Source organism: Chiloscyllium punctatum, chromosome 27, assembly GCF_047496795.1.
Source record: "Chiloscyllium punctatum isolate Juve2018m chromosome 27, sChiPun1.3, whole genome shotgun sequence".
NCBI lineage: Eukaryota > Metazoa > Chordata > Chondrichthyes > Orectolobiformes > Hemiscylliidae > Chiloscyllium > Chiloscyllium punctatum.
In genome coordinates this window covers 25,822,337-25,848,665 of record NC_092765.1, presented here as the reverse complement: position 1 = coordinate 25,848,665, position 26,329 = coordinate 25,822,337, and the positions used below count along the sequence as shown (strand labels likewise).

General features: G+C 40.8%; 1 protein-coding gene across 1 annotated transcript in view; it reads left to right on the top strand.

Moving 5' to 3' along the window:
• The first annotated feature begins 6,609 nt into the window (after positions 1-6,609).
• The window catches only part of clic4 (chloride intracellular channel 4), a 149,100-nt gene continuing 129,380 nt past the window's right edge, over positions 6,610-26,329 (top strand). The window contains exon 1 of the mRNA XM_072548355.1: positions 6,610-7,023. Within this exon, the coding sequence (XP_072404456.1) occupies positions 6,955-7,023 (69 nt within the window). The 5' untranslated portion in view covers positions 6,610-6,954. The remainder of the gene's footprint in view (positions 7,024-26,329) is intronic.

Genomic DNA, 26,329 nt, shown 5'->3' with positions numbered 1-26,329 from the left:
TGTTGGGCCGAAGGGCCTGTTTCCACACTGTAAGTAATCTAATCTTATCACACTGTCCAACCTTTACACCCCATCTCCCTCAGAACTGGTCCCAGTGTCCCAGGAATCTAAAGTCTTCCCTCTTGTATCATGTTCTCAGCCACACATTCATCTATTTGGTCTCAACATGCTAGCACATGGCACCAGGTGTATTTCAGAAATCATCATATTTGACAGCTTGCTTGTAAGTCTCCTTTCAGGTTCTGAAAATCTCCATTCAGAACCTTATCCTTTTTCTGCTTTTCTCATTGGTGCTCAGGTGGACCATGGCTATTGGTTATTTACACTCTTAATCAGAGTGATTATAGTATTCGGTGTTACTACACAAGGCAACATACCATCCTGGATTCACGTCTATGGCTGTAGAAACACATCTGTTCTGACAACAATCAAATTTCCCATCACAATTGTTCTTTATGGAGATACACATAAGTTACATCTGGCAGATTTTTACCTGTACCTCTACAAATGTCATCTACCATATCCGTTGCACCTGACGTCATCTCCTCTACATTGGGGAGATAGGACACCAACATGCAGATAATTTCAGAGATCGTCTCTGGGACACCCGCACCAACCAACCCCACCACCCTGTGGTTGAACACTTCAACTGCCCCTCTGAATTCACCAAGGATGTGCAGGTCCTGGGCCTCCTCCATCGCCAAACCCTAACCACCTGTGCCTGGAGGAAGAACACCTCATCTTCTCTCTTGGGACCCTGTGACCACATGGGATTAATGTGGATTTCATCAGTTTCCTCATTTCCCCTCCCCCCACTTTATCACAGTCCCAAGCCTCCAACTCGGCATGTCCATCATCTTTCTCATCTACCTACTCCACCCTCCTCTCTGACCTATCATCTTCTCCCCCACCTTCATCTAGCTATTGCATTCCCAGTTACCTTCCCCCAACACCACCCCATTCCCATTTATCTCTAAGCCCCCCAGCTCACAAGCTTCATTCCTGATGAAGGGCTAATGCCTGAAACATCAATTCTCCTGCTCCTCGGATACTGCCTGACCGGTTGTGCTTTTCCAGCACCACACTCTTGACTCTGATCTCCAGCATCTGCAGTCCTCACTCTCTACTTCCTGCTAACTTTTAGCACTAAATTGTAGTGAATTTACAAAACAAACCAGTCATGATTTCATTGAACAGTGGAACAGGCTTAGAAGGACTGAATGGTCTACTCCTATTCCTTGGATATTAAAGAGTTGTGTACACTTATAGCATGCAGAATAAGTATGACTCATTTTTTCAACTGTCTCCTGTCTTCTGAACATTCTATTGATGCTTGGTTGAAGTTACATGGACATCTTGCTGCACCTCAAGCAGGGCATAATTTTCATGTATAAAGCAAGAGAATATGTGTTTACAGAACTGGGGCCTCATAACTGAGCTTAAGTCTATCTCAACTCACATTGCAGCTGGAATCACATTGCAGCAGTGCATCTGAAAATATTTGCTGCTTTAGATAAGGGTATTTTATCTCTGGTGTATTCCATAAATAGCTTTATAGCATTGCTGTAAGTATGTGCCTGTAGTCTATCACAACAAAGGTGTTAATTTCTTACAGTCAGTGCAAAGCTTCACTTCATGTAGCCAAGTAACAGAGGTGAAATATGATCTTCAGAAAGTTAAGCCTGTGTCTGATAGGGGATATCACGACGTAACAATATAAGATTGGGTTTCCTTGAGGGTGATGGTGATTAATGTTGATAGGAAATATATCAGAGGTGTACATGAGCAAAACTGATAACAATTGAAGTATAGTAAGTCTACATTTTAAATTGTCCCACTTAATAATTAGTTTTATTTAAATGTAGTTTACTCCATGGAGCCTCTTTTTTCAGTTTGCATCATCAGTTTACACTTTAATGTCATTTATGTGCTTTGTCAGCATCAACGTTGTATATTAACATCAGAGCCACATATTGGAATTGCACGTCATTATAATGTATCTTCAGTTCACTCAGAATATACAGCTATACATGCCATAAAGCAGTCTTTACCAGTAAATTGTTTTAATGTGAAAATTTTTTCCAATTCAATATTATTTTTTTTTAAATTGCATTAAGAAACACCTTTATGACATAAACATGTTTCACATTACTGAGAGGTACAGTGAAATATAAACCAAACAGCTCCAGCATTGCTGTTGCGGGCAGAAGTAGCTGGTTATGGTGGACAATGTTACCGATTATCGTGGATCTGGCATAAAAGTTCAATTGTGCTTTTTGGCTTTGGTAGCATACACCACTGTTTGCCATCTGGCAATATAAAAAGTTGTTATAAAAGCTACAAAGATAAATGTCAGAAAGAGGTTGAGGTGGCTGAATTGTATTTTAAAAGAAGACCTCTTCCTCTCATGATGTCTTATATTATATAGTAGGGGATTGCATCGATTTGGAGAAATTTCTGACTGTACATGTAATTAAGCAAAATTTGATCCATGTCTCACTTTGTTTCCTATGCTGCTTAGTGGGAAGAAGCGTCCTCGTGTAGTGCTGAAACTGAATGAGAATTTACTTCTTCCCATCTACCCTGGTGCATCACACTCGGCTTAATATTTCAAGTCATGTTCTTTTAATGTTTAAACTTGATGAATTATAAAGAACATCGGGTACGAGTGGTGGATTTACTCGGCGGCTAAGAAAATAGATACGACTAACAGTTCTGCTTGGAAGAAAAGCTGGTTTTCCTACAATAATTTAAAGTTAAGACAGTGTTAGAGGTGGAAATTAATAATTTGCTTTGTCCAACATTAGAGGTGTTGTTTTGGTTTAGTAAGTGATAATCTTGTAGAAATTAAAGCAAAGATTACTGAAAACCCAACTAAAGGGTTTGGATAACTATCTATGGCACAGAATTAAATGTTTTCTTCAAAGGGTGAAGAATTCATGGGAAGAAACTTATTGAGATAATTAACTGCTGTGTGTAGAGATCAAAGCAGATGTGAAAAAGTGATGCAGCATTTCCTGATTGTAAGGTTACAACTTTTAAAAAATATTTTTTTAATTTTAGCTGTAAAGCTGAAAAAGGTTGAGAGGGGCATCTGTTGGATAAGGTTACAGAGAACAATATATCAGAGATTAACTTAGGGAAGAGGTCTGAAGACCAGACTTGGGGATCTCTCCTCAGCTTTTAACCATGGAATTATAGCATTATAAAACTATACAGTACAGAAGGAAACCATTTGGTCTCTTTTGCATCTGCTGGGTCTTTGAAATAACTATTCAATTATATTCTATCCCACTCCCCTGTTCCTTTGCCATATCCCTGCAGTGTTTCCCGTTCAATATACTTCTTCAATATATAGAGATTTATTTTGTTTAAAAAGTTTTCAAGTTTTTTTTCAGTTAAGATTACTCAGTGCTCAACATCTCCAGTACAGTATTTCATCTTATGTATTGTTTTTTTCCTGGCAAGAAGTATCGGAAGGAATCTGACTCTGACCTTAACATTAATTCCAATGGGAACCTAAGATTTGCTGAAGGTCATGATTTCTAGGAGCACAGCCATAACTGTAACCGAAGACTTCCTGTAGGAGCAAGCATTACTTTAAAAATTAAATATAAAGGCTCTGTCAAATGATCTAACTCACCAAATCTCACATTGGCCATTGCAAAATGAATTAAACTGCCTCTGTTATTTCTGCAGTAGGACGCTCTTAAAGTGAAAGTAACTCTGAGGTTTAATTCTGTCTTCTTTCTTAAGTCTTCTGTTAATTAAACTGTGTTCAATCAAACAATATATAGTGCTGAACCATGCTTTTGTTACTTCCAGACTTCACTATTTCAGTGCTCCTTATTCTCCCATCAGAAACTTAAGCTTATCCAAAATTCTGGTCCTGCTATACCGACTTGTCCAAGCCCTATTCATTCACCATCCTTCTGCTCACTGACATGTATTGTAAATTGAAACCAAGAACTTTCAATTTAACATTCTTAGCTGCAAGTTCAAATCCCATAGTGGCCTTTCCCCTCCCTACTATTGCATCCTCCATCAGAATTACATCCTCGAGGAACTTGGCGTTCCTCCAACTCTTGCCTATTGGTGCATGGCCAACTTCCTTTATCCTCCACTGTTGCTGGCTGCATCATCAGTTGTCTAGACTCTACCAAGTAGTATTCCCTGAACTCAAAATCTTTATCTTCCCTCCATTGTTTTACCTTTAAAATGAAACCAAAATTCTTTGACCAAGCATTTGGTCACCTACCTGAACATTACCTTCTATTGTTTGGTGTCAGTTTTTCTACATTTATACATCTATGAAGCCCCAGGACTATTTTACTGTGTTAAAGGCACAATACCAATGCAAGCTGTTGGTATAATGTGGCATTGTCAATAGCACTTCACTGTAATTGGAATTAGCCTGTGCTGGATATAATTGTAATACCTACCTGAGAGGTGGTAATTTCTTGTGCAGCTGGCACGAAATGGCATAAGCCACTATTTTTAAAGCTGAATGTTCAATTGTTCAACATTACATGAGATGAGATGGCTATTGATACCAGGCAGAGGTACAGAGACAATGCAATCCATATAATTCGTATTGAACAGGCCATTGGACTTCTACAGATGTAATTCCAATCACTGGACGTTTTAGGTAGCAGCCTGCAACAGCCTCCTACAAGGTTCTCTGCTTTTGTGGATGTCTCCATAACATGGCCTTACAGAGAGGTGTGGCCCTTTGGTACAGTAAGGTCAATGAAGGAGACAGCTCATGGTGAGAAGAACAGGAGATAAGAGATGATGAGGAAGGTGATGATGTTTAGGTTGTCTTGTGACACAATGATAGTGCCCCTACCCCTGAACCGGAAGTAGTGGTTCAAGTCCCACCTGCTCCAATAGTGTGTAATAACAGCTCTGAACAGGTTGATTAGAAAAATAGGAAAAAAATAGAACAGTGCTTCTTCTGAATGAAGAAGCTGCCTCCTCCTTACACCCCCCAGGAAGAGGATGTCTCTCCTGCCTCTCATGACCCCTAACATTAAATCCAAATTAGCATTGATGAAACAAAGAACACCTTACTCTGGGTGCCAGGTCTCTTCCTCCCTGTGTCATCTCACTTACCTCTGGTGGTGATGGAAATGAAAATTCTCTTCACTCTGACTGCTCCCCTCACTTCCACCCCCTCCCCCCCCCCCCCCCACCAAGATACAGTCACTACTGTATCAATGTGCAACCATTTCTCCAACTCCATCAGTCAGCTTTATATGTTTAACTACATATACAATGTGTCTCAGTGATTAGCACAGTTGTCTCACATAACCAGGGACTTGGGTTCAATTCAACCTTGGGTGATTGTGTGTGGAATTTGCACATTCTCCTCATATCTGCATGGTTTTCTTCTGGGTATTCCAATTTCCTCGCACAGTCCAAATGTGTGCAGTGTAGGTGGATTGGCTAAATTGCTCCATATTGTCCAGGTTTGTGTAGGCTTCCTGTCATAAATACAGGGTTATGGGGATGGATGGGTGATGGGATGTTCTTTGGTGGCTTGCTGCAGACTGAATGAGGTCAAATGGCATCTATCTGTACTGCAGGAATTCTATAAAAATGCAACCAACAGTCTCTAAGCATCACAGGATTATTTCTTCTTGAAGTTATCCTGAAAATATGTTCAGGCTTTCAGCACTGGATGGATAGTACTGGAAATGAAATTGAGTGTGGTATTTTCCTCATGGTTACAACATAATTATGAGTGTCTATGTCTGTACTTGTTGGCAGAGGCATTGTTGCCTCTTAAAGTATAGACCCTCTGGCAACAGTAGCACTGCCTCATTGTTATTAATACACTGCTGCCTTCCATTTCATTGAATTTGCAGAGATTTAAGAAAACCTCTTACATATTCGATAAAACTTGATTTATGGATCGTTGGGAGCAATATCCTAGAGTATCAAATGTTCAGATGTATTAATATCTAACAATGTTGTAACTAACCTGACAATCGGTTTAACAATAAATTCTGGATAATATTTTAGCTAATCACATGAATATTGGTTTAATGACTGAATTGCACATCCATCCAACATTTGTTCAGCTGACTATATAATAGACCCGATGTGTCTTCTAAGCACTTTTCTGTGAATTAAATATTTAAACAAAGATCTCTGCTGCATTAGCACAAAAGTACATTTTCTGCAAAGAATACATAAAACCAACAACTTCTATTTATTTTGTCTATTTAACAAAGAAAAACACTGCAAATCAGAAGGAGAATTAAACTACTACACAAAAGAAGCAAACGATTATGTGTGTGAAAAAACTCTACTTGTTAGCTCATTTAAAAATGTGATGAAAGATTACACTTTTACATTGTAATACGGGATTTTCCCAGCTCCCTGACATCTTAGACTCTCTCTAATCCGCAAGCTAAAGTGTAATTACAGTGGATAACTTTAGGTAAAACCCAGACTTCTACATTTTTGGTCTAGCTCTATCTGATTTGTTGGCTGTTCCTGCTTTGTGCTTTGACGCTCTCCACAGGCCTGTCCTGTTCCTCCCGTCCTTATACTGCATGACATCATCGGCTTTAAATATTCCAGCTGCTTTTTTTTCTCTCTCAGCGATTTTGTGCTCCACACAATGACCATGTAGAGTGAGCAGAGGAAACTGCTCAGCTCCAGACTTCGCCACCCAGTTCCCCAGGACGTGGCTAAAGAAAGCATCTCACTGAACAGAGAGAGAGAGAGAGAGAGCGTGACTGACTGACTCATATTACTACAGGCAGACACACGAAGAACAACACTGTTTGAACAGGCTCAGAGAAGCAAAAAGGAATCTCTTCTCCGCTTAAGAAAGGTTTGTAGCAGCTGCTGTGAGTTGAGACAGAGAAAAGGAGCAAATCTGTAAACTTGGGAGGAAAGTCCGAATCAGTGGACTATTGGAAATCTTGAAGTTGCTTCATCATGGCTCTCTCGACCCCACAGAATGGAGTGGACGCACACAAGGATCCTTTGATAGAGTTGTTTGTTAAGGTAGGATTTGCCAGAATCTGACTCTTTATTCCAGAAACAGCCAGCACACAGCTGTCTGAGAGGCATTTGGCTCTGCTTGTGCTCATTGCTTTTTCTGACCAGAATAAATCCATTTCTATATTAAAGTAAAACTGATTCCTATTAAACCGCTGAACAACTGACTCGAGGTAGTTGTGTATGAAAAAGATCGAACTGTGTTCCAAAGTATAACATTTTGTACTGAACCGGTTAAGAGTTTGAATTTAGTTCTATTTCTGGTCTGCTTTGTGTTGCTTTCATGTTTTGTTACATTTGTGTGATATTCTCGAGCGTACGCGAAACAGTTGCTGGGCAGTGAATATTTTTAATGCATTTCTCCACAGCTGCCAATTCATATCGACATTTAGAGAGAGCACGGCTGCCTTTGTGACAGTTTCTGTTTGTGTAAAGCAGTGTGAGTAATTCAAGCACTGGCTAGGAAACTTGTTCCCGCTTTGTGGGAACAAAAGTCATTGGTGACATAAGACCACTCCCCATTCGCCAGAATTCCTTTTCCACAACTGAAGCCAGCTAAAATCGATCTTAGACCAACTGAAAAGGTGTGAAAACGAAGCAGTTTTCCTGTGGTAGGTATGAATTGATCCACTCAGTAACCACAGAAAATGCCCTGAGCTTAGCTAACCGCTTCCATATACCCAGGCTATGACTTCAGATTACATTATCTCAGCAAAGAAATATTTTAATATTTATATTGTCTGAGAGAGTTTTTTGGGTGTGGTTTATGAAAGTCTTATGATGGAAGGGTGCACCCAAATTACCATTCATGGGGCGGCCATAAGCAAAACGGTGGATTTTTTGCAACCCCTAAAAGCAGTTTTTATTTTGGAAATTTTGTTTTCTCCTGAAATAAGTTGGATCACGAAGTTCTTCGTGAATCATGATTCGAGTGGCCTGTCGAAGGAAAGTAGTTTATCTGGGAAACTAACGGAAGTATCAGAGTGATTACACGTAACAGTCCACACATACACCCTCCACTAAACCCACTCCCGTTAACTGCTCCATGGTTCAGGGATGTATCCATTGGCCAGCGAATGAATCATGCAGCCTGGGCTCGTCCAGGTCACTGGGAAATATCTGATCAATTGGCACAGAAAGGGAATTCTAGATAGGTTTTGTTTTTATTCCTGATCCATCCAGTGCCCACTGTGCATTTGTGAGCATAAGGTGAGGTCAGATCTGGTTGCAATGATTATTGGATTCTTCGCATTGATTATTGTTGCACCTTCTAACATCACCGGGATATCCCACAGCCCTTTGCAAACAACGATGGATGATGTTGGCACACATGGGGGCCAAGTTTAGTGTCTTGTGACGCAACGTGGGCAGAAGATTTCTGCACAGCAAGCTTTCATAAGCAACAAAGGAATAAAACTAATCCAGCAGTTAGGGCCTCTGTTGTATATGAGACTGAGAGGTAAGTAGGACTGGTGGGGAGAGAGAGCCATAAAATGACAAGCGGAGTTAGCAGTTAGAATGAATCCCATCTACTCATAACCATGCCATCTACCAATGGTAGGTGGTTGGTGGTTTGCCCTCCCACCCAGAGACTAATTGAAATAGCTTTGAGAAGATTTGTAGCTCAGGTTGAGGTTTTGGATGTAGGTTTGTTCGCTGAGCTGGAAGGTTCATTTCCAGATGTTTCATCACCATACTAGGTAACATCTTTGCCTGAGGCCCACTGAAGATGTAGGGTGATGAAATGTCTGGAAATGAACCTTCCAGCTCAGTGAGCAAACCTACATCCAAAACTAATTGAAATAATTAAGGGCTTTTCTCTGCCTCCCACTGGCCTCCACAACAGGGTGGGGGAAGGGGAAGGATATGGGTGTGGTGGGGTGGAAAGAGACTTGACATTTCAGGCATCAGAAATCTGCGGCGGGGGTAGCTGGGAAGGTGATAGGTAGATGCAAATGAGGGGTGATTGTGATAGGTCAGAGGGGAAGGTGGAGTGGATAACCGGGAAGGAAGATGCACAGGGAGGACAATTCAAGAGGGAAGTGCGAAGTTGGAGGGTTGGATCTGGGATGAGGTTGGGGGAGGGGAGATGCAGAAACTTGTGAAGTTGACATTGGTCCCGAGGGTTGCACTTGGAAGATGAGACATTCTTCCTCCAGGCGTCAGCTGGCTTGGATATGGCAGTGGAGGAGTCCAAGACTGGCATGTCCTTGGTGGAGTGGGAGGGGGAATTGAAGTGGTCAGCCACAGGGTGATGGGTTTGTTTGGTGTGTGTGTCCCAGTGGTGTTCTCTGAAACATTCTACGAGTTGGTGTCCTGTCTCTCCAATGCAGAGGACACCACATCGAGAGCAACGGACACAGTAGATGAGGGTTTGGATGTGCAGGAAAATCTCTGCCTAATGTGGAAGGATCCTTTGGGGCCATGGACAGAAGTGAGCAGTGAGGTGTGGTTGCAGCTTTTACACCTCCTGCGGTGGCAAGGGAAGCTGCACTCCCAAACTTGCCCCCTTCACCTCCATCCAAGACCGCAAAGGATCCTTCCACATCCAGCAGGGATTTTCCTGCACAGCCAAACCCTCAACTACTGGTTCTGTTGCTCTTGCTATGGTCTCCTCTACATTGGGGATACAGGACACCAACTTGCGGAATGTTTCAGAGAATATCTCTGAGACATATGCACCAAACAACCCCACCACCCTGTGGCTGGCCAATTCAACTCCCCTCCCCCTCCCACTCCGTCAAGGACATGCCAACCCTGGGGCTCCTCTACTGCCAAATCCAAGCCAGCTGACGCCTGGAGGAAGAACGCCTCATCTTCCACCTCTGGATCCTCCAACCACACGACATTAATGTCGACTTCACCAGTTTCCTTTATCTCCCCTTCCCCCACCTCATCCCAGATCCAACTCGACACCACCCTCTTGAACTGTCCCAGTTGTCCATCATCGTTCCCAGCTATCCACTCCACCCTCCCCTCCAACATATCACCAACAGTCTGCACCTACATCAACCTATCGCCTTCACAGCTACTCCACCCCCATCCCCCACCCCCACCCTCCTATTTATCTCTCAGCCCCCTTAACCACCCCCCCATTCCTGATGAAGGACTTATGCCCAAAACATTGACTCTCCTGCTCCTCGGATGCTGGCTGAACTGCTGTGCTTTTCCAGCTCCACACTTTTTGACTCTCATCTCCAGCATCTGCAGTCCTCTCTCTTGGTTGGTGGAAAGAGACTGGCAGGTAATCCTGGGTGGTCTCCTGTTAGACAGTGGTGGAGAAAATGGGGCCTTTTGGCCCAAAGAAGAGCCAACCCCTACTGCCTGTCCTGACCAAGTAATCCTGTCACTTCCCCCCCCACAACTCCATGTTTTGACTCTGTCCACCAAAAGTTGCAGTGATGCATGTTCGGCACTGCACTCTCCTCCTCTAGGTGTAGTCCCAATGGTGACCACCATTCCCAGTAGTGCTGCTGAGCTGATAGACCTATGATTGACCAGCAAATCCTGGACCTGGGTGATTCTCTTTAATAAAACCAGCAGCCCCTCTTCTGTGGTTACGTTAGAGCCCGGGTGTCTCTGGAAAAGGAGCACGCGGTGTCCACCAACATCCTGGAGTTGTTCAGGGAGAGGTGGGCGCCGCGAGGAGTGGAGTGTATTATTTCCCCATCCAACTCTATTTTGATTTAACCCCTGCCCTCCCCTTCACTGTTTGATCACACAGCATTGCCCTTTGATGTGAAGGGCACTGCTTGTCACTGGCCACTCGGGTGTTTCTTTCTTCCTGGTGGTGGAAACTGAATAAAGATTCTTGCACCCTGTGTCTTTAAAAAAAAAGACCAGCAGCCATTAGTTGGCTGTTGCTGACAGAATGCAGCCCCTTGTCCCATTGTCCATTGCTGCTGTTATTTGCTGGTAGTTCAAGGAAGGGATGTTTTCCAAATCAGGAAGAGGAACGTTGACTATAATGTGATGGATTTTTTTGTATTGGAGTAGGTAGATAGGACCTCAGATTTACATCTCATCTGATAGCTGGCAGCTCAGATAATATCGTACCCCTTTATTATTTACTTCACAGATATATTAGACTGTACGTTCAAGCTTCAGCCTATGATCTTCTGATGTAGTGGAAAGAATGCTGCCAAGCGAACCAAGCTAATTTTCCAATGTAAAGCTGAATGTGATTTTTGTTCGTCAGCACTTAGATCACTCTGATGTTTCTCTTTAAACTGAGCTACCTCTTCTTTTCCAAACTTTAACTCTGTGTGTGTGTGTGTGTGTGTGTGTGTGTGTGTGTGTGTATCCACCTCTGCAACTGTTTCCAAGTCTCTCCCTTTTCTCTGCTGCAGCTGGAACCCTTGTCCACGCTATTGACCCTTCAATGCCCAGCTTAATGTTCTCAAAGCCAACTACCTCATGCCAAATGTTCACAAATGACAATTCATTTGGAAAACTACTTCAGCTCTCTTCATCCATAAAAGTCTTGGAGCTGCATGTATATTCTCTGTTTGATTGACTGACTTACATGTCCCAGAAAGTGACTTCAAGGTACTGTATTCATCTTTTTCAAAGTTTGGATGAGCTCACAGTGTCCTAGCTTGGTACAGACAGCCAGCAAGTTAAGGCAGTGCTTGTTGACATCACTAATCATTTAGGCTGCATTCCAACTGGTTCACCATCAAATAGTTTGCTTTCAGATGCCCCTCTCTGTCTTCTGAGACTTCCACTTTTGGTTCCCTTTACTTCGCTACTTCATCCCAGCAAACAATGACTGACTCAAAGCCTTAAACCATCCTTTAAAGTACTTTGTGAGATTTTATTCTATCTTGAGTAAATAAAATTGTAATATTAAAAGAAAATAAGCCTTTAATAACCATTCACAGACTGAAGAAATCTCATTGATTTAAAAAGGATAGTATCAACCTTGCAAATCCGAGGTAAAGTAGTGCTCAGTATATTCATTTTAAAAGTAAGTATTGGAATGGGGGGGGGGGCATGATTTAAAGTGCATTTAAAATATTAAATCTCCAACTTACTATTTTATTAACAAAAGAATATTAGAGGCTCCTTGTCAAACTGACTGAATTCACTTCATTGTGTTTAATCAAAAATAATGAGAGCAAGAAATTTGAAATTCATCTTGTCACTTGCCCAACTGAAGTCCATTCAGAATAACAAGACTAACATAAATCTGAATGAATACGTATGAGGTTTATATTCATGACCTTCAACATCACTTTAGAAATGGCTACTTATCAAAGTTTAAAATGTACTTTATTGATTAGGGAGACTGGACAACATGTCTGCATACTAATGAATAATCTGTATTACCTTTGTGTTGTCAGTACATACATTAAACACAAACATGCATCCTTTGAATTTAGCTCCTTGTTTTCAAATTTTTTTGAGGAGAATAAAAATTGTAATGATAAAAGCACCGCAGCCTTGAAAATTCATAAATAGCAAGGGAACTGCACGTACTTCAAATACTGACCCAATACATTTTCACTGATGTGTCACTTCCTTGATTTTTAATTTTTGTTCTACTTGTCACAGGCATGTCAATATTGTCTTGGCCTTGCCACAGTTACTGGTAATGTCAGATGACACGATATCTGCCTACTCAGGTGGATGTAAAAGATCTCTCAGCATTACAGATATTTGCAAAGTATGGGAGTTTCCTCAAGTGTCCAGACCAACAATGATTCAATAACCAAGCCAATCAAAATAGAATATCCAGTTCTTTTTATGTTGCTGTTGGTGGGACTTAACTGTATGTAAATTAGCTGTCATGTTGCTATGTTGCAAGAGATGATTATACGTCAAATGTATTTCATTGTTAAAACACATTGGGGTATCTTATAACCATGAGAGATGTCATATAAATATGAATTCACTCTTCAAAAATAAAACCCAAACTCAAAATCTAAAGTAAGACTGAAGGATTTCGGTAGATCTTGAAATATGTACTTTTAAAATTATACTGACTTGTGCAGTGCAAGTGGGAGAAAATGCCAGATCTTTCTGCGGACAGAGACTGAGCACATTCACAGGTGAAATGAGACTCAAGGGCATTGAATCTTGGCGAAAAATTAAAAGATCATTTCAGGCATGAGATGGTGAAGTAAAGGTGGAAAGATCAGTAAGTAGAAATATAATACATTTCAAAGGAAGTGAAAAATAATGAGACCTGAAAATATATAAAATTAAATGTAGTTTTAAAAACTGCTGCTGCAGAAATATTAATAGCTCTAATCTTTCCATACTATTGTTCATTGCAAAATTGTTCTTTTCTATTCTGAGCAGGGTTTTGTAGCATTTTCATTGCGATCCCTGCCATTGTAGAACAGAGCAAAATTTGCACATTTTAAATATGTTGTGTAAATTGGTGTCAAAATTTCTCTGACATCTAAGCTTCCATCTATCAATGTAGGCCTTTAATTAGGACCTGTAGAAGGGGTTTGTGCTTATACTGTGAGATTGATTGAAACTGGCTGTTTGCCTGCATTGAAACCTAATGTATTTGAGGCTTCATGGTGCATGTTGAAATATTTGGGAGTAAACCTTTGCACAGACATTACAAAAATGGAAGCCCTGTTTTAAGAGGCTTTTACTGTACAGGAAATGATAATAGTATGCAGCCCTGAGGTTAAGCATTTAAACTACGTATGGCAGTTTTCACAGCTTGTGCATTTTATATTTTTGGAGCCCAATCTAAAACAGATGGCACTTTAATAGTCTAGTCATTTGGCCAATTCACATCTAAAGAAAATTCTAGTGACCATATTTAAATTTGGTAATCTGTGAGCTTTCTGCGCCATGAGAAAAAACTGAAACAATTTGACTTCCATGCTTTTAGTTAAGTAATACCATTTGTAAAGAAATTCATGTTTCTTGCTGATTTATTTATCCTGCTTTGTAGTTTGGAAATTTGTTATGCAATTGATTTTATAATATAAAGGCAACTAGATTTTAACATGAAACTCATTTGAAGTGATCTAGTACTCAAAGTAACAGTAATTCGGATTCGCTAAATGCTTCAAGATGATGTGGGTAGCCGTTCACTTCTTAGAGCATCTTATTGCTTTCAAGGTACCATGGACACTGTTTTGCAAGGTGTATCATTTCTTCGCACAGTTTTTGAGTCTGAAAGGAACAAGGGTTAACTCATCAAGGGCCCTTAAATGGCTAATACCTTCTGTAGGATCTGGTCAAATCTGAATCATTTTATGAAGATTTCAGAGATGGAAAGAGAAAACACAGTACAGAACAACGTTGGATATCTGAACATCAACTATCTGAATTTCGGATTATCCAAACAAGATCTCAAGGTCCCGTAAAAATGGTATCCATTATCAGAAAAATCAATTATCTGAACAAAATACTCCCCGCTCGTCTCTTTTGGATAATTGATGTTGTTCTCCATAATGTTGCCAACTGACCATGGAGTGGAGTCTTTTACTTCATGTACTCCAGCCCAAAGTTATAGAAAGGTGACCAAAACAAAAATTGCCGGAAAAGCTCAGCAAGTCTGGCAGCATCTGTGAAGAGACGTCAGAGTTAGTCACTGGACCTGAAATATTCACTCTGATTTCTCTTCACTGATAATGCCTGGCCTGCTTAGCTTTTCCAGCAATTTCGGTTTTTGTTTCTGATTAATACAGCATTTGTAGTTCTGTTGGATTTTTTTAAATAGAGAGGCTAGTTTAACAATGTTACCCCCATGATTGAAAGGTTTGCTGCCTCTTTATTCAGTTTGATTATTGTTCCAGAGATGCGTGTGATTGCCTTTTGACAAAGCAACTCAGCGTTTTTTCCCATCCAGCATCTCCCAGGATGAATTATGTGTGTTATGGACACATGTAGATTGAGATGCCTGAATCTCTCCAAAGTGACAGTGTAGAATTCTGGATATTTTGTCCAGAAAGTTCACCTGCTTTTGCTCTGTGCCAGATTCCAGTCACTTTGGCTCATTTTGTAAACTACTCCCAGCTGTCATTATTCAAACAGGAATTCATTCCAATCTGACCTGATGACAATGGTTTAGATTTTACTCTTGGCAGTAATTCAGAAAACTATTGTTGTTCACTTTAAAGAAAACAATTCACAGTCACAATAAATTTTTATTCAAGTGTTGCCAAGAAAGATTATAATAGAAAGATCAGCAGATGTGACCTGGATAACAGAGTTTTCTTTTTTAAATTTTGATTGAGTGATCAAACTCTGGCCATGATACCCTTTTGGTAAAAACCGAAAGAACTGTGGGTGCTGTAAATTAGATACAAAAATAAAAATTGCTGGAAAAGCTCAGCGGGTCTGGCAGCATCTGTGGAGAAAAATCAGAGTTAATGTTTTAGGTTCAATGACCCTTCCTCAGAACGTGCACATCCACCAGGAGTTGGTCCACAGCAAATGGGACTAGTCTGGTTAATCCAATATGTAAAGATCAACCGTAACAATCCTCGTACTGTGCAAATCCCTCCAAAATATAGGTAAACAGAAATTTTGAGTATTACTTTATTTCAACCAGGTGAATATGAATGCTCAAGAGATTCAGTCCCATTATTTAACTGGATTAATTAAAACTGTGATAAAGGGAGAGGGGATAACCATTCAATTCTTGTTGTGATGATAATAGCAGTCTTGCTGTTGTGTCAGAAAAGGTTCTATGTTCAAGTCTATCTTCAGAATTTGAGCACAAAAATGAAGGTTGTAACACCAGTACAGGACTAAGGGAGTGCTGAACTGTCAGAGGTCCTTCCTTATGGATGACATGTTAAACTAAGGCCCCATCTGTATGTTTACCTGCAACAAAACATGATTTTTTCTTAGTTTGTAAAAGAGTGAAGAGAGTTATTGTGACATTCTGGCCAATACATAGCCCTCAATCAACATCACAAAACACATTGCTGTTTGTGAGACTATGCTCAGTGCAGATTGGCTACTGCATTTTTGACTTGACAACATTGAGTAAATGTCAAAAAAAAACTTCATTGGCTTTAACATGCTTGCGATGTCCATTGGTCAGGAAAGTGCAAGCCTTTCTTTTCATATCTCATGCTACATTTGCTTTTTGTTTTGAGATTGGATACAGTGTCCAATGTAATACCAGGTTTATTGAAGCAATTTGAACTTGAATCGTGATTTTCATTAAAAACGTCTGAAAAAAATCAATGATTTCCACCTCCTAGATGTGGCAGCAGCATACATTATTGTTATTAACTGCACCATTGCCTGAGACTGTGCGTGGATCTGGTACAGTGCCTACAAGACTTTGCCATGGTGACAGCAGCCCTTTAATCTCTATTCAGCAACTATTATCCTCAGGTAGTCTAATAGATGTATGATGACTGTGTTCCCTGAAGCAAATATTTAATTCTTTGAATAGCTGGTAATTGAAAAAACAGAAGAGGTTCAGGTTCATTGTATGCATGTGTGCACATGACTACTCACTTGTTCCCATGTGGACATACATTATTAATTCAAGGGATCTAGTCCCATTATTAACTGGATTAATTAAAACTGTGATTCGTGGATGATTTTGGTTATTCACGATGTTTATGGATCAGTGGCAGTGATCTGCTGCTTACATTCAGCTGCTTGTTGGACTCTAAAATGTGATGGTTCAGATATCGTGTAAACAGTTATTGAAAGGTAGTGGATAATATCATATTGCTGCAGGCAACCTTGTTGTGTAATCTATTTTTGGTTAAAGTGACAGTGAGCCATCCATTGGTGTGTCAGCATATTTACCTACTGAACAACTAAGCCGTCAGGTCAGAGAGACTCCGGTTTGAACTGCAGTCTATGTAGAGTTCAGTTGATCTTGGCCTGGACAGCAGCAACAATGCTGCAATTGACTTCACGTGGCCGGGTCTTTGAATAGCTGTGCACTAAGGGAAGAAGTATCAACTGAGTGAGATTTTGCAGCTTTCCTGGATTTGGGTTGGTGAATGTTTGGCCAGGACAGTTGGTTCTGATATGGTCTAGCAGCATATCAACACTTTTTAAATTTACTCTTTCATAAATGTGGATGTTCTAGCATGGACAACAATTGGTGCCCATTCCAATTGTACTTCAAGTGAGGGTCTTGCTACTTAGCTTGTTAAGAGGCAACCCCATATCTGTGAGTCTGGAGTCACATAGGAATGGCAGATTTCCCTCTCGAAGGAATTGGTGAATCAGTTGAATTTTTACAACAGACAATGATAGTTTCTCAGTTACCATTACTGAGTCTAAATTTATATTCCAGATTTATTAATTGAATTTAAATTCCACCAGCTGGTGTGTTGGGAATTGAACCTATGCCACCAAAGTGTTAGACTGCAGAGCCTCCAGGTTACTAATTTAGTGGCATTACCATATGTTCAAGAAAGGATCAAGGCAAAAGATGGAAAATTATAGGCCAATCAGCTTAACCTCGGTTTTTGGTAAAATTCTAGAATCCATCATTAAGGATGAGGTTTCTAAATTCTTGGAAGAGCAGAGTCTGATTAGAAAAAGCCAACATGGATTTAGTAAAGGGAGGTCATGCCTGACAAACCTGTTGGAATTTTTTGAAGAGGTAACAAGTAGGTTAGACCAGGGAAACCCAGTGGATGTGGTCTATCTAGACTTTCAAAAGGCCTTTGATAAGGTGCCACACGGCAGGCTGCTGAGCAAGGTGAGGGCCCATGGTGTTCGCGGTGAGCTGCTGGGATGGATTGAGGATTGGCTGTCTAACAGAAGGCAGAGAGTTGGGATAAAAGGTTCTTTTTCAGAATGGCAGCCGGTGACGAGCGGTGTCCCGCAGGGTTCGGTGCTGGGGCCACAGCTGTTCGCATTATATATTAATGATTTGGATGAGGGAACCGGGGGCATTCTAGCGAAGTTTGCCGATGATACGAAGTTAGGTGGACAGGCAGGTAGTACTGAGGAAGTGGGGAGGCTACAGAAAGATCTAGACAGGTTGGGAGAGTGGTCCAGGAAATGGCTGATGGAATTTAACGTGTGCAAGTGCGAGGTCTTGCACTTTGGCAAAAAGAATAAAAGCATGGACTACTTTCTAAATAGTGAGAAAATTAATAAAGCCAAAGCACAAAGGGATTTGGGAGTGCTAGTCGAGGATTCTCTAAAGGTAAACATGCAGGTTGAGTCTGTGATTAAGAAAGCGAATGCAATGTTGTCTCTTATCTCAAGAGAGTTGGAATATAAAAGCAGAGATGTACTACTAAAACTTTATAAAGCTCTGGTTAGGCCCCATTTGGAGTACTGTGTCCAGTTTTGGTCCCCACACCTCAGGAAGGACATACTGGCACTGGAACGTGTCCAGCGGAGATTCACACGGATGATCCCTGGAATGACAGGTCTAGCATATGAGGAACAGCTGAGGATACTGGGATTGTATTCGTTGGAGTTTAGAAGATTAAGGGGAGATCTAATAGAGACGTACAAAATAATACATGGCTTGGAAAAGGTGGATGCTAGGAAATTGTTTCTGTTAGGCGAGGAGACTAGGACCCGTGGACACAGCCTTAGAATTAGAGGGTGTCATTTCAGAACAGAAATGCGGAGACATTTCTTCAGCCAGAGAGTGGTGGGCCTGTGGAATTCATTGCCACGGAGTGCAGTGGAAGCCGGGACGCTAAATGTCTTCAAGGCCGAGATTGATAGGTTCTTGTTGTCTAGAGGAATTAAGGGCTACGGGGAGAATGCTGGTAAGTGGAGCTGAAATGTGCATCAGCCATGATTGAATGGCGGAGTGGACTCGATGGGCCGAATGGCCTTACTTCCACTCCTATGTCTTATGGTCTTATTATGGTCTTATGGTCTTATGGTCATATAGCACATGCTGACAAACTCAAACACAAAGGACCATTAGGATCAGGTACTAGATATTTCAACAAAATAATTCCAACAAAATATCAGTGGCTTCAGGTGGGGATGGAAACTGTTTTTTAAAGTGCCTTTGTTTTCTGCATTTAGTGATCTTGTTATGTTTGAAGTGTATATTGCAACCAGAACACTCTAGTTGGAGAAATCCATTAAGAAAGGCATTGTACCCCTGTTGATAATAGAGAATACTGATGGGAAACTCAGTCTATTGACATCTTGCATTTATTTAGCAACATGTAAAATGTTTCCATAAGTCTGTAAAAGAACTAGACTTTTTAAATAAGCATCTTTGTTTAAAGGAAGGTACAGCTTTCAAAAACCTAATTGCATCCAAAAGCAACAGGGAAAGAAAGTACTTCATCATTTGACAAATTGTTTAGTTATTACTGATTGAATTTAATTCTTTATGACAGAGACAAATAAATTAATATTTATAAGTGATATATAATTCAATGGAGGCTGGTTAGCTTAACTGACTGACTTGTAGCTAAGAATAACAGCAAAAGTGTAGGTTTAAATCCCATCTTGCAGGGGATGGTGTGATACCTGCCTCCTTGTTCTGTCCCTAAGACTGAAAGGCAATGGTAAACTATCACTGAAAAGATCTGCTAAGAAAACAGATTAGGATGAAGATACCAGTAGATAATGAGCTGAGGACCTGTCTTTGGAGTGAACACAGATACTTGATCATACTTAATTGCGTGTGTTTGCATCTTTAAAGAGGACAAGAGTCCAAATTAATCAGACTCAAAATGCTGTGTGCTTACTTTCCATTTTGATTGTATTTTATGAAGTATGATGTGGAGATGCTGGTGTTGGCCTGGGGTGAACAATTTATGAAGTACGGGAGAAAGTGAGACTGCAGATACTGGAGATCAGAGTCGAAAAGTGTGGAGCTGGAAAAGCGCAGTTGCTCAGGCAGTATCGAGGAGCAGGAGAATCCCAGTACATTCCTTCACCAAAGAGTTGTGCAGACAGAGGCAATTATTTTCAGCCTAGCCTTCAACACCTAGTGTACCCGCTTCCCAGTCCTCTGCCTGAGGCTCATCCAATTTCTTCACACTTCTTCGGTGTCTCATTCAATCTGAGGCTGTGCTTCCAATACCACATCCTACCCACCACCGTGAACACCGGTTTACCTCCATAACCTATTCTGCTACGTCTACCACTGACACCTTCATACACGGCCTTGTTATCTCTATCCTACGTCCCTTGCTGGATTTCCTTTTTCACTGTTTGTTCATCAACTCATCTAAAACTCTGCTAAATAGATCCTCACCTGGTCCAAGCCCCATTTCACCCATCAGGTCTACATTGTCTTCTCCTTTACAATTATTGATTCCAGTATAAAATTCTCATCCTCCATATTTAAACCCATTCATTGCTCATCCCTCCCTTAACTGTGCAGCTCTTCCACCTTGCAAAACTGACCCCTGCCTCTTAATCTAATGTTATTTTCCTCCTGTGACCCACTCATGATGTTGAATACCCTTTTAAAAACTCAGCTGTCACTACATTTCCCTCTCTGCTAATCTTGGCCCTTCTTAAAATGCAGCTTTTTAATCAAGCTTTTGATTGCCTCACCTAATATTTCCTGTTATGGCTCCGCATTTGGTGATGTCTAATTATGTCTCTGTGCAGCACTTTGGGACATTTTCCTGTCCTTTGGGACAATGTGCTGCAGGGAAGTGTGAAAGTACTTGGTAAAGAGTCAGATTGATTTCATTTCAGTGTGTAAAACTGGGTGTTGAAGAGAAAGATGGCTTAATCATGCTTTGAATGTTTATTTTCTGAATCAGAGAGTTTCCACCCTTATATGCTTGCAAATCTGTACACATGTACAGATTCTGGATTAGTGGTGCTGGAAGAGCACAGCAGTTCAGGCAGCATCCAAGGAGCTTTGAAATCGACGTTTCGGGCAAAAGCCCTTCATTTTTACCTTTTACACATGTACAGAAGTCAGGCCATCGATTTGGATCAATATTTGCATTCTTTGACTCATTTCTCGTTCCTGCTGGGTTGGGACTGAAACAATAGATCAGTCATTGAAAGGACAATATCCTCCAAAGTTTTTGGTAGATACTGTACACCCAGTCTCATGTGAAGCAATTGTTAATAAGGCATTGCCTTTGCACAAGATAGCACAGTATGATTGACTGCATTTCCATTTTTTTCTGACCGCCATGCTTTCAAAGGAATCAGATCATTTGCAGAATTCAAAACTTGAAAGGAATCTTTAACCTTTCATGTACCCTGTAAGCACTACCAACAACAAAAAACTTACATTTATTTAGCACCACTAACTTGGTAAAGGATCTGAAGGTATTTCATGAACCTTGAACAAAACCTGAACCAAAATAAAAGCAAAATTATCCTGGGGACTTTAACCTCAGTAGGTCTGACAGCACCTATGGAGAGAAAAAGAGTCCGGTAAGGACTATCCAAAGAAGAATCATTTTTGACTTAAAAACATAGCTTTTACATTTGTAAGTTAGGACTGTTACTATCTTGCAGATGCGTTAAAGCCAGTGAGATGATGTCAGGGTCATGAGCTTGGTTGTGAATGTGATGTCAGTTTCCCATAATATGATCGATAAGCAGATGTTGAAATCAATAGTTTATCTACCATTGTAAGAAAAGTCTTTGTCTGGTAGCTTAGTCTGTTAGCAAACCAATCAACCTCAATATTACACTCCCACTTTTGTGTGGGCAGGAAGGCGAACGTGAGTCTGCTTTTTCACCAACTGAAGTGAAAACATGTGAAGGAAGTGGGGTTCATCCTTTCAGAGAGGTTCCCTGTGCATAATCCACCGCAACATGATACCCCTTTCCTTTGTGACTCCCATCATGCCTTCAAAACCTGTTTGTCTACCTCTGTCAGTTTTTCTATGGTACTTTATCCCTGATTGTCCAAAAACCCTGGACTTACCTGAGTCAGGGATCCACTGGTCTCTTCAATGTATTTCCAGTAATGATCACCTGATATGCACAAGAGAATGCAGAAGAAGCTCAGTAGGTCTAATAGCATCTGTGGACAGAGAATCTGGTTAATGTTGAGAGTCTCTGGCCAGAGCAGGATAGATAGATATGGAATCAGCTGGAAAATGGAGGACAGCCAAGAGTTTGGTGTGAACATCAATTTTAAAAGATTTAGTAGGTTCAGTCACATTGATTCCATTCTCAGCTTTAATTTGGGCTATTTCAGGACGAGGGAAGAGTCACAATCTGATTGGAGAATGCAAAGATGGAATTCTGATAAAATGAGCACATATTTGGGAGGTAACAACATTTTCGAGGATGTTAAGGAAAATAATAATTTGGAATTTAATTAGCAAAGGGAGAGGGAAAGGTTTGTAGGGAATAGGGAGATGGAGAATGTACATCTTATGTCAAAGGGCAACATCATAGCAACTTTGAAGGAGAGAGGGGCACAGTTTGAGAAGAGAGAACTGTGAAAATATCAGCTGGCAAGAAAATCTGGTGGGAAGATGAGTGTTCAGCAGATCAGTATTAAAACATGGGAGCAGGAGCTGTCTCTTTTGGACCAATCAAGCTTGGTTAAGACATGACAAGGAAGATAGGTGAAAATCTAGAGAAAAGTGTTTGTTCAGGACTAGAACAAGGTTGGGTTTACAGGCAACCTTGGAAGAACCTGGGTTTGATGGACCACAGAACCTGGGTTTGGGCGGCACGGTGGCACAGTGGTTAGCACTGCTGCCTCACAGCGCCAGAGACCCGGGTTCAGTTCCCGCCTCAGGCGACTGACTGTGTGGAGTTTGCACGTTCTCCCCGTGTCTGCGTGGGTTTCCTCTGGGTGCTCCGGTTTCCTCCTACAGTCCAAAGATGTGCAGGTCAGGTGAATTGGCCATGCTAAATTGCCCGTAGTGTTAGGTAAGAGGTAAATGTTGGGGTATGGGTGGGTTGCGCTTCGGCGGGTCGGTGTGGACTTGTTGGGCCGAAGGGCCTGTTTCCACACTGTAGAGTAATCTAATTGAATCTAATCTAAGAAAGGGAGGAACATTACAGAGGCTGATCACACTGTTGAATCTTAATAACACAGCTAATGGGTTTCCTGCACTTGTTGGCGGTAAATGCAGTGGTTGGTGACAGGACAGAGAAATTTGAGGAAATGGTTAAGAGCAGAGAAAAGAAAGAGTTGGAGAATCTAATGAAGGTCAGGAGAGCAGCAAACCTATGGAGAGAGAAAGGTAAATTGAGATAGAAGCTGAAATCACTGAGGATGAGAAGTCAGTTCTCCCTTATAGATTAAGGCAACAAAGGTCTAGGTTTCCCCCATCTCATGTACAATTAGACTGTTGCAAGGTTCCTTTCTCTATTGAGCCCCTCACCATTATTGCAATTTTATCATTGTTGAGATAAAAACAAAATATTAAAACTATGATTGATGGGATAGTGCATCACCTAGCTGAACTTAGAATGGAGGCTCAGTAAAGCCTGATAATAATTGTAGTTTTCAATCTTCATATGTTCTTTGAGTAATGCAGTGAGAATTTTACTTGCAGGAACATTAGATTAGATAATGTCACAGCATTGCAGCCCTGCGGTTTCAGCCTTCAATCCCTGTGAGCTCTGTTTCTTCTGGCTCACATCGGATCACAGAATTCCCTGTTTTCCTCTTGAGGTTTGGATTCCACCATTCAGATGGTGAAATTTGAATTCAATGAAAATCTGGAATTAAGAGCCTAATGATGACCCTGACCACAGTTGATGATAAATACCCATTTAATTCACTAATTTCCTTTAGGAAGGAAATTGCCATCCATATCAGTCTGGCCTACATATGACTCCAGACCCACAGCATGTGGTTGACTCTTAACTGCACTCTAGGCATTTAGGGATGGATAATAAATGCAGGCCTAGCCAGAGGTACCCATATTCCATGAGTTAATATGAAACAAAAGATTTTTTGATTATCTGCTTTTCTCCTGGGACACATTGAACCTTATAACTCTTACAGGGAGTTAATCTTCAAATATTTATGACTTGCACATCCAAAATATTTAGTGCAGACACTCATCAGCATGTAAAATCAAAGATTTAGAAGAAATTCATGCACACAAAATATATTTTAGACTGGTCTGGAAGTGTAATCAGAGCATATCTGTCATGAATGACCTTTCACCTCTCCAGAAATAAGCATAAACTAAAACTTGTACTTTGTTCTCATTAGTCACCTAACTTGAGTTCTGATCAATAGGAAGCAATAGCTTTAGAATGCCATGTACTGCATAGCAATTGTCCATGTAGTCAATATATTAAATGCAGAAATGAGCATCTTCCAAAAGCAGCAGTAGCTATCCTTAACATATATTATTTTTGCTGCTACAATTAGATAAAGTAAGAATTAAACTGAAGTGACAGTGGTAATCAGTACCTAACCTATAATACTGATCAACCTATCAAGCCAGTTCCCTTAAAGTACTGAGTGGCCATTTACAAAGTTGGCAATTTACTTATTGAAGCAGAGCAGAAAATATATTTGTTTGGTTCTATGAATAATTTTATTTTAATTATATGCAATTAATTAGATTAATTCAACATGAGAAACAAGACACAGTATAGTGAAAAAAATAGTTGCTGCAAAATTTACTGGGAAAAAGAATAGTTAAATGAACATTCGATTTTGATTATAGTATTTGGTTTAACATCTTTCCGCAGTGTATTCATTAATTATGATGACCGGACTTCAAACAACATGAAGATTAGGTTACTGCTATATGTATTCATGGCTGTGGTACTCTAAAGCCAGTATGTCTATGGAGTCTGTAATTGTCCACAAATGTCTGCTTTGATAATCTGAAGATGATAGTGATTTTGTCAAGTTATAGTGCAGTTAGAATGAAAGCCCTGCTAATGTACAAGTCAAATGACAAGAGGGATCTAGACACTTTGCAATGTGCTTGCTTCTGTTTAAAGAAATTGATAGTCACAACATTTTGAGCAGAAACAACATAATCTACAATTGTGCCCATCCATGCACAGGATCTTGTACCTTCTGTTATACCAACACCCAAAGCACTTCAATATGGCAGCATGGCCAGACTGATATTGCCTGTTGAATTGATGTGTGATATACGTGCTTTACTGATAGTCTGTAGCACTGTACACTGTTGTTAATTGCTTTGAAACTGCAAATCCCACAACGTGTGGTTATAATTCCAGGAAGCAGATCACATCCTTGCTTGCTCCAACTCTATCAATTTGAAAGAAACCAGGATCCGTTGTAAGAAGAGAAAACTGCAGTATAGGAAAACAGAAATGCAAAATGATCATAAGTCCCAGATCACCTGGGTGTTAATGAGTCATGGAGCAGATGTGGATTTGTCTGAGTGTTTATTAACTCAGTGTTTCTAGACAAAAGGGACTTGTTTTGCTTTTTCATTCTGTTACAAAAAAACATCTACAGAGATTTCTAAGAAAGTCTGCTTACAGCCTCCCCTGTGGAATTCTCTTACAGACAGTATTATTGTCTGGAATAATTAAATTGTCCTAATGAGGGCATTCATTCAGGGAAGCCTAGTTATGTATGGATGCTAGGCCCCCTAATTCAAGAGCCTAATCTGCTATTTCAGGCTTGGCATTGGTTGACCCTTTTCTTCCTTTCTCTTCTATATAAAGACTATGTGTACGTGCGCCCCATTTTATTGCCAAAAGCTAGGCACAGGCTTTGTGCCTGGAAAACTGCCATGCTGCTGTGATCAACTTTCTCATCCGCTGCCGCCTGGATTGCTCGGATACATTTGTTCTTGGCTTGATCAGATGCCTGGATTTGGTTGTGGAGATGACCCTAGGTGCTCAATGTATGTGGAGGACAGTCAACCTTTAATGCCTGGTAATTAGAGATAATTAGTTTGTTAACCTGGCACGCTACATCTCATTCACAATGCGGGAAGTTACATTTTAGATTATGAGAGGCCTAAGTCTATTTGTGGAAGTTGTCCAAATTGTAACTGTGGCACCTTGTTCTCATTCAGTCATGGAGATGTACAGTACGGTAACAGATCCTTCGGTCCAACCCGTCCACGCTGACCAGATATCCCAACGCAATCTAGTCCCACCTGCCAGCACCCGGCCCATATCCCTCCAAACCCTTCCTATTCATATACCCATCCAAATGCCTGTTAAATGTTGCAATTGTACCAGCCTCCACCACTTCCTCTGGCAGCTCATTCCATACAAATACCACCCTCTGTGTGAAAAAGTTGCCCTTAGGTCTCTTTTATATCTTTCCCCTCTCACACTAAACCTATGCCCTCTAGTCTGGACTCCCCGACCCCAGGAAAAATACTTTGTCTATTTATCCTATCCATGCCCCTCATAATTTTGTAAACCTCTATAAGGTTACCCCTCAACCTCTGACGCTCCAGGGACAACAGCCCCAGTCTGTTCAGCCTCTCCTTATAGCTCAAATCCTCCA